This window comes from Terrapene carolina, unplaced genomic scaffold, assembly GCF_002925995.2.
Source record: "Terrapene carolina triunguis isolate 2854851 unplaced genomic scaffold, T_m_triunguis-2.0 Scaffold84, whole genome shotgun sequence".
NCBI classification, from domain to species: Eukaryota; Metazoa; Chordata; order Testudines; family Emydidae; genus Terrapene; species Terrapene triunguis.
The window spans coordinates 12,782,806-12,799,842 of NW_020664435.1; the positions used below are offsets into that span (position 1 = coordinate 12,782,806).

The following is a 17,037-nucleotide window of genomic DNA, read 5'->3' on the forward strand; positions in this document are numbered from 1 at the left end:
GTTCTGAACTGAACTATACCAACTTCACACAAAAAGCAGCCTTGTATTGTAAGCCTACTATATTTTTGCCATGGCTATGTAGAATCCCTGAGAGTATGCAACTGTCAGACAAAGGAAATAGCTGAAAGCATTTCTAAAGGAAACAGATGTAAAACTTCATACTGATAAAGGTTAACAAATCAATGCCGTTCATGTAAGGTATGCAAAACAGGGCTATAACAGTATCAGCATGTGGGAGTAAAACCACATTTTAATCTTGTAGCTGTCAGATCAGTTCCAAGATGCATGCTTGTTGCTTGGCTGTGAGGCAAACACAAATTCTTTAAAACTAAAAAGTGTCAACCCACTCGGGGGAAAACAACAACAACATGTTTTTGTCTTTAAACTTTAAAATTATCAGTGGTGTTAGTCAGAAAAATAGAGAATAAGATTCCTTTGATTTAGTAATTATAAAGAACAAGTGACTACATATTGGGCCATGGCTGGCAATCTGGTATATTGAATAGTTATTCAGTTTTGTCACTGTTTCCCTAGAAAGCCCCTGACCAGCCAATTGCAAGTAAAAGAGCCAGTTCTGCAAGGAAGAATGGAGACAAGGAAACTCTTCTGAAGAGGAGTGTGCCCCACCTATGCAAAGCCAGTAATTGGTCTGTCTGACTATCAGAAGCAGTAAGATTGGTGGAAAATGTCAGTTCTGAAGTTAAAAAATTCAAATGAGGTCGCTAACGGTGTTCTACTTTAGAAATTAAGATCCTTCCCCTCTTTGCACCAGTGAGTTTGGATTTTCCCACTGGTAAAAATGTGAATGCTGGGAACCGTCTCCCACTATGAGAGAAGCTTGGAGCAAAAGAAAATTCCACTTTTTATTCATTCTAACTTCACAATGTTTCTTTTAAAATTTACTTTATAAGAGGGTCTCTCAGTCCTTTCCTCCACTGTGGGTGTGAAAATGTAGTCGCTACTTGTGCAATCACTATCTTCCCAGAGCATCCTGAGGAGAGCTACGAAGCCAACTTCCCCACAGTGAAGAACCTTAGCTGTCACCCTGAAGAACCCACTCACTGGGGGACAGGGTCTGGAGTTGTTCTACTGACATTTGTGTGGATTACTCAGCATTTATGCTAAAGAGAATTACATGTGTAAATCCCAAGGGTACCTGGCTTCATTCTTAGTACTGCAGGTAGTGGGATAACTGAAGCAAACTCTGGCCAAAAAATATTCAATTCTATATGTAAGCACCAATAGAAAATGCCTCAATTTTCAAAAGGGCTCAGCACCCACAGCTCTGAAAAAAAAAAAAAAAAAAAAAAAAAAAAATCAAGCCAATTACTATTTATCTATTGCTTTTGGTGTCTCCCTCAGGCACCAAATTTAAAGTTTTTGGTCTTTTCCTATAGCTGTTTTGTGCTTTCTTCAAAAATTTTAGTGTCCTCTGGATAGAACGGTTTGAGTGCTAAGTATATAGCTGTGCTTCAACCATGGAATTAAGCTTAAACAACCTGTTCTATAGGAATCCAGGCACAGGGTGCATTGCACATCACTAGAATCCTCTTGGTATCCTTGATTTGCTGGATCTAAGCAAAAGCATTTCTCCTGCGAGATGGCAACAAAAATTTCAAAATGCCTCTGAAGAGTTGTTTTCTACTCTATTTATAATGGCTCACCACTTTCCCAAGGCCTTCATTCTGAAGTGTTCCTTCCTTCTCTCTAATGTACAATGTGAAATTCACCCCATGCAGAAGGCCAGCAAAAGTCCTATGCACTAAAGATCTACTTAAACCCTGAAGTGGGACTAAATAGTCCAAATACTTTGTGCTGGCCCTCTACACGAGGTCAAATTTCACCTTTTAATCATCTGACTAACTACAGGGAAAGCTATTAATTCTTGACTCCAACAGTACCAGTGGACTTTTACTCGTGTCAGTGGGAGGAAAGCATGGCAAAAATCCCCATTATCCTTAATTCGCTGTCAAACCTAGACACTTTTGGATTATATACTTAGAGCTGCACTAATGTGTGATGGTTTTATGAAGAACTATATTCCCCCCCTAGGACTGACTCATTTCAAACCCAGCCTTTTGTAACCCCCATTGGCAAAAAACAAAACCAACACCCACACCCCCTCCAAATGCTAATCTAGAAGCATTTTTATATAATTTGTTAGATTGTTGGTTGTGTTTAAACCACACAAATACCCAGCAGCAGTTATGGGATTTGGTTTTGAATAGGCCCTTTAAAAAGAAGGCTATAGGCAAACTTTTCAAAAGCAACTATGTGACTTAGACACTTACATGTCTATGTCCCATTGACTTTCAATGATACTTAGGTGCTTTTGAAAAGTGTATTCTGTCTATTACCAGGGTAAATACAACAGGACAGATCTTCAGCTACTGTAGATGGGCGCAGCTCCAGTGGAACCAATGGGGCTTTGCCAATTTACATCAGTTGAGGATCTGGCCCAATGGCTCCAGCACTTAGCACTAAAGCCTTGTTAACCACACAAGGGCAAAGGAAGCACTCAAGATACTAGTACCAAGATCAAGGTGATGCATCTTGACAACCTTCTCTCCCTCTGCCATGTAGAGGCCTCCCCCTGCTGGGACATTAGCAACAAGGCTGGTGTCACAGTGAATTTAAGGATTATTTTTCTGTCTCTCTCTCTTGCACACAAACACACACACACTCCCTCACAGGATGAGGCAGGAGGAGCTTCTTGGTAGAACAGCTCCAGGAGCAGGTGCCTAGTAGCACTGGAAGAGACAATCCTGTTTTCATGGACCTGTGAGGAGGTAGAGAGTACCTAGAAAAGCACAGGGAGAGCATGCCTAGTGTGACGGGCTGACTCTTAGGGGAGGCCCAGGGACCCTGGCCATCAAAGCAACACTTGCAGTAACAGCCTTTACATTTTTTTAAAACAGGGCTGCGAGTAAAATCAAGTCACCAGTATAAAACACAAGGATGCAACCCAAATTTACCTCAAGATGGGACCAGACTAACCACTCAGTTAATAAGGTAGAGTTCTACTGCCCCCTCTTCTGCTATCAGTGCAGCACAGCTCTCTCTAGCAGAGGGGCAGGGCTAGAGCTGCCCAGATGGAGAGAAGACCAGTGAAATGGAGACTAGCATCACAGCTTGGACAGGCACAGAACAGGGTGAGGGCAAAATGACGACATCAGCACAGCATCTGTGCTCCCATCAAAGCTGCCCCTCCGCACGTGTGATGCCAGTAGTATGCACTGGAGCAAGAAGGCCTAATTCTGCTCTGTTACATTCATGTAAAAAAAAGAATTATTTAGCCCAAAGGTATTCACCATGCAGACAGTTGCGGCCTTCAAAGAAACAGCACCTCTTCATTTAAACACAAACAAGGATTAAAAATACACACGCACACCGATTCCTCCAACTCCCATGCTAAAGATACAATGAAGAGAAACGGCATTCAGAAAAGCTCGTTAACAAATGCAGTGCCTGAAGTTTTGAGGTACTGTGTCACTGTGATTATACTACCTCATCCGACTCCAAACCATGTACTTCATAGAGAGTGTCCAAGATATTCAGCTGGTTTTCCATGGCTGGCAAGTAAATGTTGAGGTCTCTCTGCATTGCATTATAAAAAGCTTCTTCCTGATCATCACACTTCTTCACAGACAGTGCTGCCACAAAGTCTTCATATGTTGGTGCTGCCCTTAAAGCTAACTGGGAGAGGAATAGAAGTTTAAAAACTCAAACTTGGAAAGTGACTTTTGATGCTTCAACTTTTGCATCCCCATTATGAGACACTTTACAGAGGCCTGATTTTTAGGAAGTGCCTATACAGCATATTTTGTGACTACAAGTGGTGATTTTTTATTATTATTTTTATTTAGACTTTAAAAACATTAAAATAACCAACACGGGTACATTTTCAAAAGGAGCCTATGTCTAATTTTCAAGAACTCAGAAACTTGGAAGTCTAAGTCCCATACTTTTTTTTAAAATAATTTTACCCCAAATCTTGCTGCTTCGCCTTCAATCATGAAAAGCATTGTATTTACATCTGGCTGGGACTTTACATAGTCTCGCCAATACAATTTATAACAACAGACACCAGGGGGCGCTGCTAGCTGTGCGGTAGGACAACCTGTTTCTTTGGTTACTCTATTTGAGTAAAGTGGGTCTTGTTTTCACAACTATTAAGTTTCAATCTTCCCTCCAACTCTACTCTAATGTTTCATGCACTGGAGGTAAGAACATCTTGAGGAAACAGAACCTACTTCCAGAAATTCATTTAAAAATATTAGGAAAAGATATCGTTAATGACACACACTAAAATATTCTGACTTTATTTTTATTTTCCTAGAAAAGACCCTATACGATGTGTGGCAAGAGACATTTCCAGACTAAACCTAAAATAGACAAAAATTCTTAACTAAAAGAAAAATAGATTTCTCCGTAAAAATCAAACATTAAACATGAAATGATAGCCCTAACCCTTGCCTCTGAGGCAGAGATCTGACAAACTGAACATCTCGTTAATTCTTTCGGTACTTACATTTCAGTACATTTTATCAGGTATCGACCATAGCATAAGACTGTACAGGTGAATGCAGCCAAGATTCCGACTAGCTGAGTCAGCAATTAAGATGTTAGCCACTTACCGCAAAAACCCCTCGCACAACCCAGCCATGATGCTGCCGTAATGTCTTGCCGTAAGCGTTGTCTTAAAAGAAAGAAAAAGAAAAAATAAAGTTCCCAACTGTATTTTTAAATTTTCTTCCAGCTCACTTCCACCCGGCTGTGAGAGAGGATTTTTTCTTACAACTCCACACAGCATTTCAGTGTAAACAGCCAGTGCTCAGATCTGCCCCTGCTCTCAATTAAGCCCATGCGAGTTAGCCACTATTCCTGTGGCTGGTAGTAACAGTAACCAGAAGGCCTAATACTGGCTGCCCCACACATTCTCTGCACTCACTGGAGGGCATGGGAGAATTCTCCACCCTGGATACAGCTGCTTGGATTACTTGCTGGACATTATTTCATGAAAAGTGCTTTAACAATTTTCTGCAAATGAAGGAAGTTATTCACCGGTACGTTTCTTCATTATCCGACCATTTCTACAGATGGGCAAATAGAATTTGGCAAATAAGTTACCCAATAAATCCTCTGTCAATGGAGACCAATTTATTTGCAAGTGCAATTTTTGTTATCTGATTAGCCCTAGCTTTGCCCATGCCTCACCCCCACGGTTCTCCTCTCTAGTACTCCGTTCAGTGCAAGCTGCTGAGCACTGTGCCAACTGCACCATACTATGGGGAAGACCCTCTGCACAGGGGCTGAGCAAACACTACGTGCCTAGTACTGTCATTTCAGCTCTGTGCACTTTCAGCAGCTCCCACAGCCAGCTGTTTAACATCTTAAGCACTGTGCTTTCCCATGTAAACAACAGATACAGCAGTTACTGTGCCTACCTCACAGGGATGCCAAGAGGCTCAGTAAAGAAAAGCCCTATATAAGCATAAAGTTTCTTAACAAGTTTTAACTTGCTTTAAGATAAAATGAGGGGGGGAAACAACCCCAAATGTAACTACATGTAAACATACAGTTTGGGGGGGGGGAGGGGAATCCCATCAAATAAAGACTCGCCTCGTACACAGTTATCTGTAAATAGGGTTTTTGGCTCAAGATTCCAGTTTTCAGAGAAGGTATTTCTTAAAGGTGAGCTACAGGGAATACTAATTTTAAAATTAATAAGAGAAGACCACCCAATGGAGAAAAAGCTCAATTATATAAATAAAAAAGTAAGAACAATAAAGCAATTGGCACTTACTCAGAGCTGTTTGAATATTCTTTTCTCCATTCTTAACTTCTGTCAAAAATCCCTTCAAAAACTTTAAGCCTCTGTCAGGAAGAAACCAAAAAAAAAAAAAAAAAGGGCAAAATATTTATCACCAGACAGCCCCCACAAAAATTGCTTAGTGAAATAGAAGGGTGTGTAACATCACTACGTAGGCATACAAAAAATCATTGGTTTCACATAACACTTTAAACCATTTTGGCCAAAATGGGACATTACTAAAGGCTGCTCACTGTGAGCAGAGTCCCTGTCTCATTGCCTAGGTGGAAATGCCTGGAGAAAACACATGTGAAGTCTCTTGGCCTATTCACTTGTAACAGCAAACACAATATTGACTAGACATTTTCTTCGTCTGGGTAAAGAGATGGATCCATTACTAATCCCTTTCAGTCACCACTCCCCAACCCCCCAGACAGGCTGTGCTCCAAGTCAGAGTTTATGTGCTGTAGTCTAAGGGTATGTCTACACTACGAGAGTAGTTCGATTTTAGTTAAATCGAATATGTGCAATCGATATTAGAAAGTCGAACGTGTGTGTCTACACTAAGGACAGTAATTCGACTTTGTCAGTCCACACTACCAGGGAAAGCGTCGACATTGGAAGCAGTGCACTGTGGGCAGCTATCCCACAGTTCCCGCAGTCCCCGCTGCCCATTGGAATTCTGGGTCGAGCCCCCAATGCCTTCTGGGTAAAAAAATGTGGCGAGGGTGCTTTTGGGTAACTGTCGTCATCCGTCAGTCACTACCGCCCTGCCTCCCTTCCTGAAAGCGCCGGCGGGAAATCAGTTCGCGCACTTTTTGATCAGTGACAGCGCGGACGCCACAGCACTGCGATCATGGATCCCGCTGCGACCATCGCTGCAGTTGTGGCCGTTCTCAACGCCTCGCACCTTATCATACACCTTTCCCACAGGCAGATGCAGAGAAATCAGGCGAGGAGGCTACGGCACCGCCGTGAGGGCCTGAAGTCGGAGAGTAGCACAGAGCTGTCAGAAACCACGAGCCCCAGCGCCCAGGACATCACGGTGGCAATGGGGCATGTGGATTTTGTTGAACGGCGATTCTGGGCCCGGGAAACAAGCACGGACTGGTGGGACCGCATAGTGCTTCAGGTCTGGGATGAATCCCAGTGGCTGCGAAACTTTCGCATGCGGAAGGGGACTTTCCTGGAACTTTGTGACTTGCTGTCCCCTGCCCTGAAGCGCAAGGACACCCGCATGCGAGCAGCCCTGACTGTCCAGAAGCGAGTGGCCATAGCCCTCTGGAAGCTTGCAACGCCGGACAGCTACCGGTCAGTCGCGAACCACTTTGGCGTGGGCAAATCTACCGTGGGGGTTGTTGTCATGCAAGTAGCCAAGGCAATCGTCAAGGTACTGCTGTCAAAGGTAGTGACTCTGGGAAACGCGCAGGCCATCATAGATGGCTTCGCCGCGATGGGATTCCCAAACTGCGGTGGGGCTATAGATGGGACTCACATCCCTATCCTGGGACCGGGCCACCAGGCCAGCCAGTACATCAATAGAAAGGGCTACTTTTCAATGGTGCTGCAAGCACTGGTGGACCATCGGGGACGGTTTACAAACATCTACGTCGGATGGCCGGGCAAGGTTCATGACGCTCGCGTGTTCAGGAACTCTGGTCTGTTTAGACGGCTGCAGGAAGGTATTTACTTCCCGGACCACAAGATAACTGTTGGGGATGTGGAGATGCCTACAGTGATCCTCGGGGACCCAGCCTACCCGCTAATGCCCTGGCTCATGAAGCCCTATACTGGCGCCCTGGACACAGAAAAAGAACTCTTCAACTACCGGCTGAGCAAGTGCAGAATGGTGGTGGAGTGTGCTTTTGGCCGTCTCAAAGGGAGATGGAGAAGCTTACTCACTCGCTGTGATCTCAGCGAAACCAATATCCCCATCGTTATTGCAGCTTGCTGTGTGCTCCACAATCTGTGTGAGAGCAAGGGGGAGACCTTTATGGCGGGGTGGGAGGTTGAGGCAAATAGCCTGGCTGCTGATTACGCCCAGCCAGACAGCCGGGCGATTAGAAGAGCCCAGCGGGACGCGCTGTGCATCCGGGAGGCTTTGAAAGCCAGTTTCAAGGCTGAGCAGGGTACCCAGTGACTTTTAAGTTTGTGGACACAGAGGCAGAACTTGCCCCCGTTTCTTTACCCAGTTGCCGTCGACTATCCTCTCCACTTACATACCCCCTTCGCCCCCTTCCCAAAAAATAAAATCTGTTCTGTTTTGTTCATGGACACCGTTGTCTTTATTACTGTTTTCGCGGGAATGTTTTAAACCTGGGACGCAGACTGTGGCGGGGGGCGGGTTTAGGGTTGTGATGCAAATGATGCTTCTAAACTCCAGGAATGACAGGCTCCGCGGTGGTGGACTGGTTGTTTCAACGGAGCCTGCCAGCCCTCCTGGCCGGGACTGCGTGTATATGTCGGCTATGTGACTGTCTTGCAGGGGGAGGAGGGTTACAGATCCCCTGCTGCGCGGCTCTGTGATGCAGGGTAAGGACCGCTGCATAAGATCTGTAACTGCCCTCCCCCGCCACCAAGTCAGAGAGCAACACCACCGCCCCCACCACACAAAACATGAAAACCACCTCCCAGACTAACTAGGATAACTAGTCACTGCACTGTATATGTGCCCTGCTGCTGCACCTGCCCCCTGCTAAAGGTGACTGTCCTGTCCAATGACCAAGCCCCTTCCCCCCCCTTCAGACAGACTCCCCTCCAAAAGAAGAGGATGGAAACAGAAATGAACAGAAACGTATTCTTTATTAACAACCGCACATGGAACGGGGGGGTGAAACTTGGACGGGGTCTTGTGTGAGGCGGGTAGGAAAGGACTTTTCAAATTTTGGGGAATGAGAGCCTTCTAGTGGTAGAGCAGTCCGCAGGGGTGGAGTGAAATTTTTCACGGCCCCTTCCACCCCTCCGTGTTTGGACTTTGGGTGAGGGGGGTATGGGACTTGGTGGCGGGGCAGGGCAGTTACAGAGAGACTGCAGCGGGGCTCTCTCCTCCTGCCTCCGGTCCTGCAGAACATCCACAAGGCGGCGGAGCGTGTCCGTTTGCTCCCTCATTAGTCCAAGCAGCGTTTGAGTAGCCTGCCTGTCCTCCTGTCGCCACCTCTCCTCCCGTTCCATGTTTGCCCGGTGCATTTGGGACAAGTTCTCCCTCCACTGTGTCTGCTGGGCTGCCTGTGCTCGGGAGCATTCCATTAGTTCAGCAAACATGTCTTCCCGTGTCCTCTTCTTCCTCCTCCTAATGTGCGCTAGCCTCTGGGCAGATGTGGCTGTGGGAATTGGAAAAAGGGAGTGGATTCCTGAGACAGAGCAATGTATCTGTGAACAGAGAACATAGTCTTGCTCCGTGAACAAGACCATGCAGAGCACCTATCACACGCGCACTGAGGACAAGGTCGAATTTCGGCCCTCGCCTACAGTGCCTGCGGTCTTGCTGTGGCGAGCTGAGGAGCAGGGCAGGACACCGGACTTTGTCTAGATGGCAAACATGGTAAGCCGTAGACTTGTGGCCGCTTAAAACTTTAAGAGTGGCACTGGCCTCCTTTCACATAGAAAGCAATGCGAGTCTCTGCTGGCAGCAATCCTGCAAGCATGAACTCTGGCCCTGTCCCACCCCCTCGCGGCTGTAAACCGCGTGGCTGTAAACCGGCGGTTGCAGTTCTGTAAAGGGACGAGCAAGCAGTCCCAATACTAACTTTCCCCTACCTAATTCACAGCAGGGAGTCATGCCTGACATCACCCTCCTGAAGGTCTCCGAGAGCCAGAAGGAGAAGATGCTACGGGACAGCCTGCAGAAACCGGGGCCATTTGCTGCACTGCTGTGCAAGGCCATGATCCCGGAGTACCTGCTGGCGTTGTGGCAGGGAAACGTGTCCTACCACGGGGGGCCTAATAAGCTCTCCCTGCCCAGGAACCTGCTGATGAGGCTGGAAAAACACCTGCAGGAGGTGTATGAGGAGTTCTCCCCGGAGGATCTCGCCTCTATCCCCGGTTACATTGACCAGTTCCTGGCTTAGGTGCCCTTGGAGGGACAAATGACTGCAGGGTTTTGGGCACTATAATCATGAAGCGGACATTGTGCAATTTTTTGAAAATGGTTCGGACTATATATTGAGGCGCCCAAAAAAAGACAAATCATGATACACTTTGCACTGATTCCCCTTTTGTTTGACTTTCCTGTTTACATGTTTTGAAGCACTTTACCCACTGTTCATATTTTCAATCTTCCTGTTTTGTTGCAAATAAATGTTTACATGTTTTAAAGCACTTTAGCTAATGTTAATATTTTAAATACGCCAGTTATGTTGTAAATAAATATTTAGATATTTAAAACACTTACAGCTTGATCCTTCCCCTGAATCTGTGTCTGGGGTAACGGCTGGGGAGGGTTGGTAGGGGATCTCTGTCAGGGTGATGAAGAGCTCCTGGCTGTCGGGCAAATCAGCGTTGTAAGCGCTGTCTACTGCCTCGTCCTCCTCATCTCCTTCCTCCTCTTCCCCGTCCGCTGAGGAACCGGTCGCGGACAATATCCCATCCTCAGAGTCCACGGTCACTGGTGGGGTAGTGGTGGCGGCCGCACCTAGGATGGAATGCAGTGCCTCGTAGAAACGGGATGTGTGGGGCTGGGATCCAGAGCGTCCGTTTGCCTCTTTGGTCTTCTGGTAGCCTTGTCTCAGCTCCTTGATTTTCACGCGGCACTGCGTTGCATCCCGGCTGTAGCCTCTCTCTGCCATGGCTTTAGAGATCTTCTCATAGATCTTTGCATTCCGTCTTTTGGAGCGCAGCTCTGAAAGCACGGACTCATCGCCCCACACTGCGATGAGATCCAAGACTTCCCGATCCGTCCATGCTGGGGCCCTCTTTCTATTGGATTGCACGGCCATCTCTGCTGGAGAGCTCTGCATCGTTGCCACTGCTGCTGAGCTCACCACGGTGTCCAAACAGAAACTGCGCTTCAAACTGCCCAGACAGGAAAAGGAATTCAAATTTTCCCGGGGGAGTGGCTGGTCAGAGCATCCGAGCTCGGACTGCTGTCCAGAGCGTCAACAGAGTGGTGCACTGTGGGATAGCTCCCGGAGCTATTAGCGTCGATTTCCATCCACACCTAGCCTAATTCGACATGGCCATGTCGAATTTAGCGCTACTCCTCTCGTTGGGGAGGATTACAGAAATCGATTTAAAGAGAGCTCTATGTCGAACTAAATGGCTTCCTGGTGTGGACGGGTGCAGGGTTAATTCGATATAACGGCGCTAAATTCGACATAAAAGCCTAGTGTAGACCAGGCCTAAGTCCTCTGGATGACTCAGAGGCGTGGCAGGAATAGTTACCCAACAAGACTATTCAGTTATTTCTCTAGGAAAAAGTGGGTATTTAGACCTTGTGATTGGTATGCCAAATACTGGGACTATAACTGGGATGTTAAATTTGAACGCAGTGTGTTTGGACTACTCCAGTGTGCAAAGAAACTAGCAAGAATTGCTTCCTGAGACTGATCTACATCGGTGAAGGGATCTGGGTAACATCCTAACACCTACAATTAAACTGAAGATTTGACACTTGGCAGTTACCTTTTTAGCCACAAAAGGGCCTCTGTTGCAGAGTTTCTAACGTGTGCTACCTCAGCACTCACTTCATGGAGCACTATCTTCTGGAGAGTGTTGAACTCTTCTCTGTTGGTTATATATTTCTGATTTATTTTCTGAAGAGAAGGCAACAGTTTATACTTTTACATGGTTCCATTTTAAATAACAAAAACATTCTGGCTCACAAGGGCTATTTACCAGGCCTCTCACACACAAAAGGAATTCCGGTTCCCAGATTAATTCCTTGCAGCGTACATGGAGTAGTAGACTCCAAATCTGAGGGGGAAAGTGCCTTGCTTTGTTCAACAGCCCCCTGACATTTTAAATCTGGAGTGGAGTGACGGGCCCTGAAGAGAGTCCTGTCCATTCTCCCCGGGAAAAATGAATACCTCAACTTTCAGAGAGGGAAGTTCATGCTCTGAGCACTTCAGGGAAAAGAAAAACATGGTTAAGGTATTACTACAGTGGCAGCTGGAGCACCAGATTCTATACGAGACTCAGAATGTTTGTTTTATTTTTTTTATAAATGTAGCTTGTTTCATATAACCCACCCTTGTAAAAAACACAAGCCAACGCAATAAGACTGTCTTAACAGGCTCTTCTTGTATATATTGGCGATATATGTTGCCTTTCCACTCTCAGTACTATCTTTCCCAGTCCTTTTTGGTTTCTACAGCATTCTTTTCTGTTAAATTGTATGTTTTTTATGCACTTGCTCAATGCTAGTAGCTACAGCAGCACCTCGTGCTGTGGTAGAAGAGAAGCAGGCACATTGGGTAAGCGAGAAAGCTATTTATTTTCCATTTTTAAAAAGTATTTCTTTGAAGCCTGAAATAAGTTATGTTCCCCATTAGGTGTTTAATGTTTTCTTTTAAGTGATAAATATTCTTTTACTTCATCTTGCGAGTAGCACACGAAACCTTTTCAAGCTTGGAGCCAAAAGTAAATGTTCAGATTCAGAGGCAGCTCGTCAGCTGGTGTAAAACAGCATTGATTTCAAAGGAGCTACGCTGATTTATATCAGCTGAGGACCTGGTCTCACAAAGTACTCTCTGGCTTCTGCTTGAGGAAGGAAATCTAATGTTTCTTTTCAGCTTACAGCATTAACAAAGCGGATGTGGCTAGTGAGGCCTTCACTTAAAACACTATCAGTACAGAATCTAAACAGCAATTTAAATCATATTCATTAACCACTATAATCTAGCATGCTGAATGGTTTATACCAGGCCATCACTCAAACGGAGTTTAAAAAAAATCTGGTTACACACAAAAGTTGGACTGTGTTGAAAAAATATTCTGCACTTACAGTGCACAGTGTAACGTCCCTTTCTGCATTTTGATCTGACCAATAGGAGCGTTATGCAAATATTACAAAACCTCCAGATACCAATCCCACCCCTGTATATTCCATATGCCTGACCTACCTCCACCTGCTCCAAACACACCACACACTTCCTTTGTAAGGGTTACTGTATTGCATTAGATCCTATGTCACTCTGTGTTTCTACATACAGTCATAACTGTAACAGCAAGCCAGCTGGGTAATGGATACCGTGTGGGTACTAGAGATCAGTAGATTGTAAACTCAATTTCTGCCTACCTCATGGTTTTAAACACATCTTTAAACTCTCAGGTATTAAAGATGGAACAAGCCACCTATTGCATCCAAAAGATGGAAGAGGCAAGGAGGGAAAGGAGTTCTTTAGAGTAGCACAAGAATGTATTACTTGGAATAATGGGGTGAAACTAAGCAATGTAAAAAAGTTACGTTGAATTATCAGGGGAAAACCCTATTCTAATGGTGAGATCTATAAGAATGCTGAATAGTTTTCCAACAGAAGTGATAGCAGCCCACCCCTTGAATCATTTAAAATCACAAAAGGAGAAATTGCAATTATTATTATTTATTAAGTACATATACTGGGGGCCAATCCTGCATTGTCTGGAGTGTGGAATAGTGGACTTGCTAAAGAAAAGGCCTATCTAATTTCTATGATTTTAAAATATTCAATAGATTGAGTATAGGATTATTGTTCATATCATTAGATATCAGTTTGGTTGTGCACCCTGACTTAAGGAAACAGGTATCTACATTTATACACTATTTGTTTGAGTGTTTCAGCATCTGTTTAGTCTTAGGTAGAATATCTTAAGTTTTGTTTTGTTGAAAAGTCAGTGCTAGAAATGGCTATTACCTTGATATTACCTACAAAATCCATTTTAACAGGAGCAAAGACTGTTGGTCCAAGTTTGTCTAGAAGAAAGAAGGCAACATTTTTAAAGCAGTTTCTTAGTACTCATGACTCAGAAATATCTATTTCACCTACTACCAAAAAGCTTTTCTGAATAGTTAAAAGGAGAAACAGAAAGATGTCTTTTTCTTCCTTCTGTTACAGGGCCAAAAACTCCACTCTGTACACGAGCCAAAGACACCAAAATAATAGGACCTAGCTCTTATAGCAAGTTTTATCCATAGATCTTAAAGCACTTTATAAAGGAAGTCAGTATCCTTATCCTCAAATAGGATTAAAGAACTGAATGATCTTAATGAGCCTGAGCCACACCTCAGCCATTTCTCTTATTAGGCAGCAATCAAAAAGGATTCATGGCATAGCTGCTAGAGACACTGACTGTAGTGAAAGTAAGTAACCACTTACCCAAAACTGGCACTATCGCGTAACACGATTGCAGAAATTCCTCTGTGGGTATGCCGTCACCCTCCTGGAGTTCAATGTCACTAAACCTGGAGATTCCAGTATAAACACAAAAAAAACGTTAAATACTCCTGTCATACTTTACCCACAAACAATGGAAGAAGGGTTTGCTTTTTTGGAAGGTGGTCACACTGCAATCAATATTTCACAAGAACTACATACTGAGTTTTGTTCTGTAAGGGACACGAATGTTTGAATGGAAATCACGAGTTTTATATACAAAGACAAGATACGCCTCGTTTGCTTGCTCACAAACAAGTATAAAAGCTGGAATCAGATCTTTGATTCAGACGCATTTACTGACAAAGGCAAATTTTACATTATGCCTGTTTGGTGAGGACAGAAGGATGAGCTTATGGTTAACGCACTGGACCGGAACTCAAAGAGACCGGTACCATGCCAGAGATTGAACCCAAATTTCCCATGTGATCTTAGTCACATGTGCTTTTGCTCCTCAGTTCCCCACCTGTGAAATGGAGAAAATGTGTGTCTTGGCTATTTTGACTGTAAGCTCTTCTCACCAAATGCAGGTACCGTGCCCAGTGCAATGGGGCCCTGATCTCAGATTCTGAATTTGGGGGTGGGGAACTGATTATCATTGTTTCAGCCTGTTCCTACATCTCTTAAGCATTAGAGAATTCTATTTTACACTACTGCCTCTTTTGTACAGTTTCAATGGAGAAACTGTATTACACACCCGCTTCATTTGAATAAGGCAAACTAGACATGCACTGAGCCACTAGCATAACCAGATCCTTTTTACATCAGTTTCACTGTACCAGCTTTTGCTATTGGTGAATGTAGCCCAGTGATTTCGACAGTACAGAAACAGGCTCTTAATCACACCAAGGAAAAATAATTCTCAACCTAGAGACCACAGTCAAGTTAGCAGAGATAGTTAGTTACTTTAAATAGAGTAATTTTCCAGCTTGTGATTAATTGACCAACGATCAAATTTTCAGAAGTTCAACAATTATTGCTGCCAGTTACTCTCGCAAAGTAATCACCCCATGGATGGTGGGTGTAAGTTAGGGAGGGGGGAGGATAAAAATCACAAAAAGTAGTATTTAAGTGATGGACCTTTTACCATAGTACTCAACTATTAGACTCCCTTGTTCCAACTCTCAGCACTACAAAACCTATTATAGCTTTACTACAAACAGTACAATTTACAAAATTATCTCTGTTGGGATTTATTGAAGTGAATTCGCCATTGCATGGATCAAATGCTCAGTTGATTAAGGGTTTTAACCATACAGTCTCAATATACCAGCAACTGTTCATCTACTGCATGCAGGAGCTATGCTACCTATTGTTCATGACACTGAAGAAGGTAGGTAAATCCTCTTCTTTTCCTTCTCCCCAGTGTGATGGAGCTGGTCCACTTATGGAATCCATTGCCAACTGCAGCGATTCGTTAGCACTGTTGCCCTCTATGGGCAGCATCTTGCTTCCTCCATCGTCTTTAACTTCATCACCTTACATTTAAAAAGAAAGGAAACCTCAGTTGCTGAATGATACCAATTATCTAATTTGAATGAGATTCTTTGACTAGTTCTTCTCTTGTTATCCACCTTATTAATTTAATGGTGTCTTTTAAGGTATTCAGAATGAATGGCTCTATTGATCTTTGCATGCACACTTTTCTACAGGCACTAGCAGGACTACACAATACTGGCCACTCTCGCTACTCAAATTGGAACAGCCCCAGCTCCATGGAAGAGACGTCACTTTGTGAAATGTCATCACATCTTTTACTTTATTCTTCTTTTTCCTTTGTCCATTGAAGGGAAAAAAATGCAACTAAGACTAAAAATGTGCAAAAGGATGGCAGTGTTTGCCTAAGACACCCTATGTGAGAGCCGTATTGAACTTCCTGGAAAAGGATTAAATGTTGACTCACATGTGTCCTGTTACCTTACCCGGATAGAAAGGGTTGTGGGAGTGGCTTGGTGGAGAAAGGATCAAGGGAACCCTAAGTTCAGCCAAGACTGGGGAAAAGGTTTGGGCTGAAAGTATATTGTATTACCCTTAATTTCTAAGTAAATGAAAACCAAACCCAGGGAAAAGGGGAAGTGGACTTGGTTTTAGAGCAGGTGGGAAGAGCATGGGAAGTGGAGACCTCTCATCAAACAAGGCTGCACAACATCTTCACAATAGGAACCCGTAGCCGTTTTCCTTTCCAATTACTATATTTCTGATTTTTCAACTATTTCTTCTGCCTATGCGAGACCAAACTAAACTGAACGGGGGAAAACAAGGGCAAAGGAAATTCTGGAGAGCCAGTGGGAGAGCTAAATACTTGTGACAGACAGCATAATTTGGTAAGCTGAGAGGAACCTTGATACCTCTTATGTTTGTGCACAAATTCTGCTAGACCACTGGTTGCTAGTGCCTGTTCTGCATAATGTACAATAAGGGAAACATAAGTGGTTTGAGTCTGACCTAGTCTACTCAACAAATAATAATAATAAAACCTCAAACACTCCAACATAGTGTCTCAGGGCTTGATTCCATCGTATACTGAATTGTTTTGATATAACCACATTAGCATAAGTATCAGGCAATTTCTGAAAGAATGCCAAATCAAAATATAAATAAAATGTTTTAACTTTGCCTATTTAGGAGAGATGCCAGCTAGAGTAATGGGTACTTTAATACAATGCTGTCTGAATAGTGGCGGAATTTTCCTAAAACAAATAACCTCTTAATTTAAGGGGGAGGAGTTTGGGGTTTTTTTGTTTTCTTTTTGAAGGATATGTCAGTGCACGTATGAGTGAACTGAAGACCAGCTGCTCAGAAACAAGCACACACAGCTCCCATATGCACTCTTGATAATCTGGCCTTTAGTATTTGAAAAGGGTGCCGATGGAGGGC

At 44.0% G+C, this 17,037-nt stretch overlaps 1 protein-coding gene across 1 annotated transcript in view; it reads right to left on the reverse strand.

Annotated features, from left to right (window-relative positions):
• Positions 1 to 1,307: 1,307 nt before the first annotated feature.
• PLEKHA8 (pleckstrin homology domain containing A8) overlaps positions 1,308 to 17,037 on the reverse strand; it is a 42,251-nt gene continuing 26,521 nt past the window's right edge. Inside the window, exons 8-14 of the mRNA XM_024209587.3 lie at positions 15,470 to 15,638; positions 14,104 to 14,189; positions 13,642 to 13,700; positions 11,432 to 11,562; positions 5,807 to 5,877; positions 4,638 to 4,699; positions 1,308 to 3,696 (exon numbers count right to left, since the gene is read on the reverse strand). Of these exons, the coding sequence (XP_024065355.2) occupies positions 3,499 to 3,696; positions 4,638 to 4,699; positions 5,807 to 5,877; positions 11,432 to 11,562; positions 13,642 to 13,700; positions 14,104 to 14,189; positions 15,470 to 15,638 (776 nt within the window). The 3' untranslated portion in view covers positions 1,308 to 3,498. The remainder of the gene's footprint in view (positions 3,697 to 4,637; positions 4,700 to 5,806; positions 5,878 to 11,431; positions 11,563 to 13,641; positions 13,701 to 14,103; positions 14,190 to 15,469; positions 15,639 to 17,037) is intronic.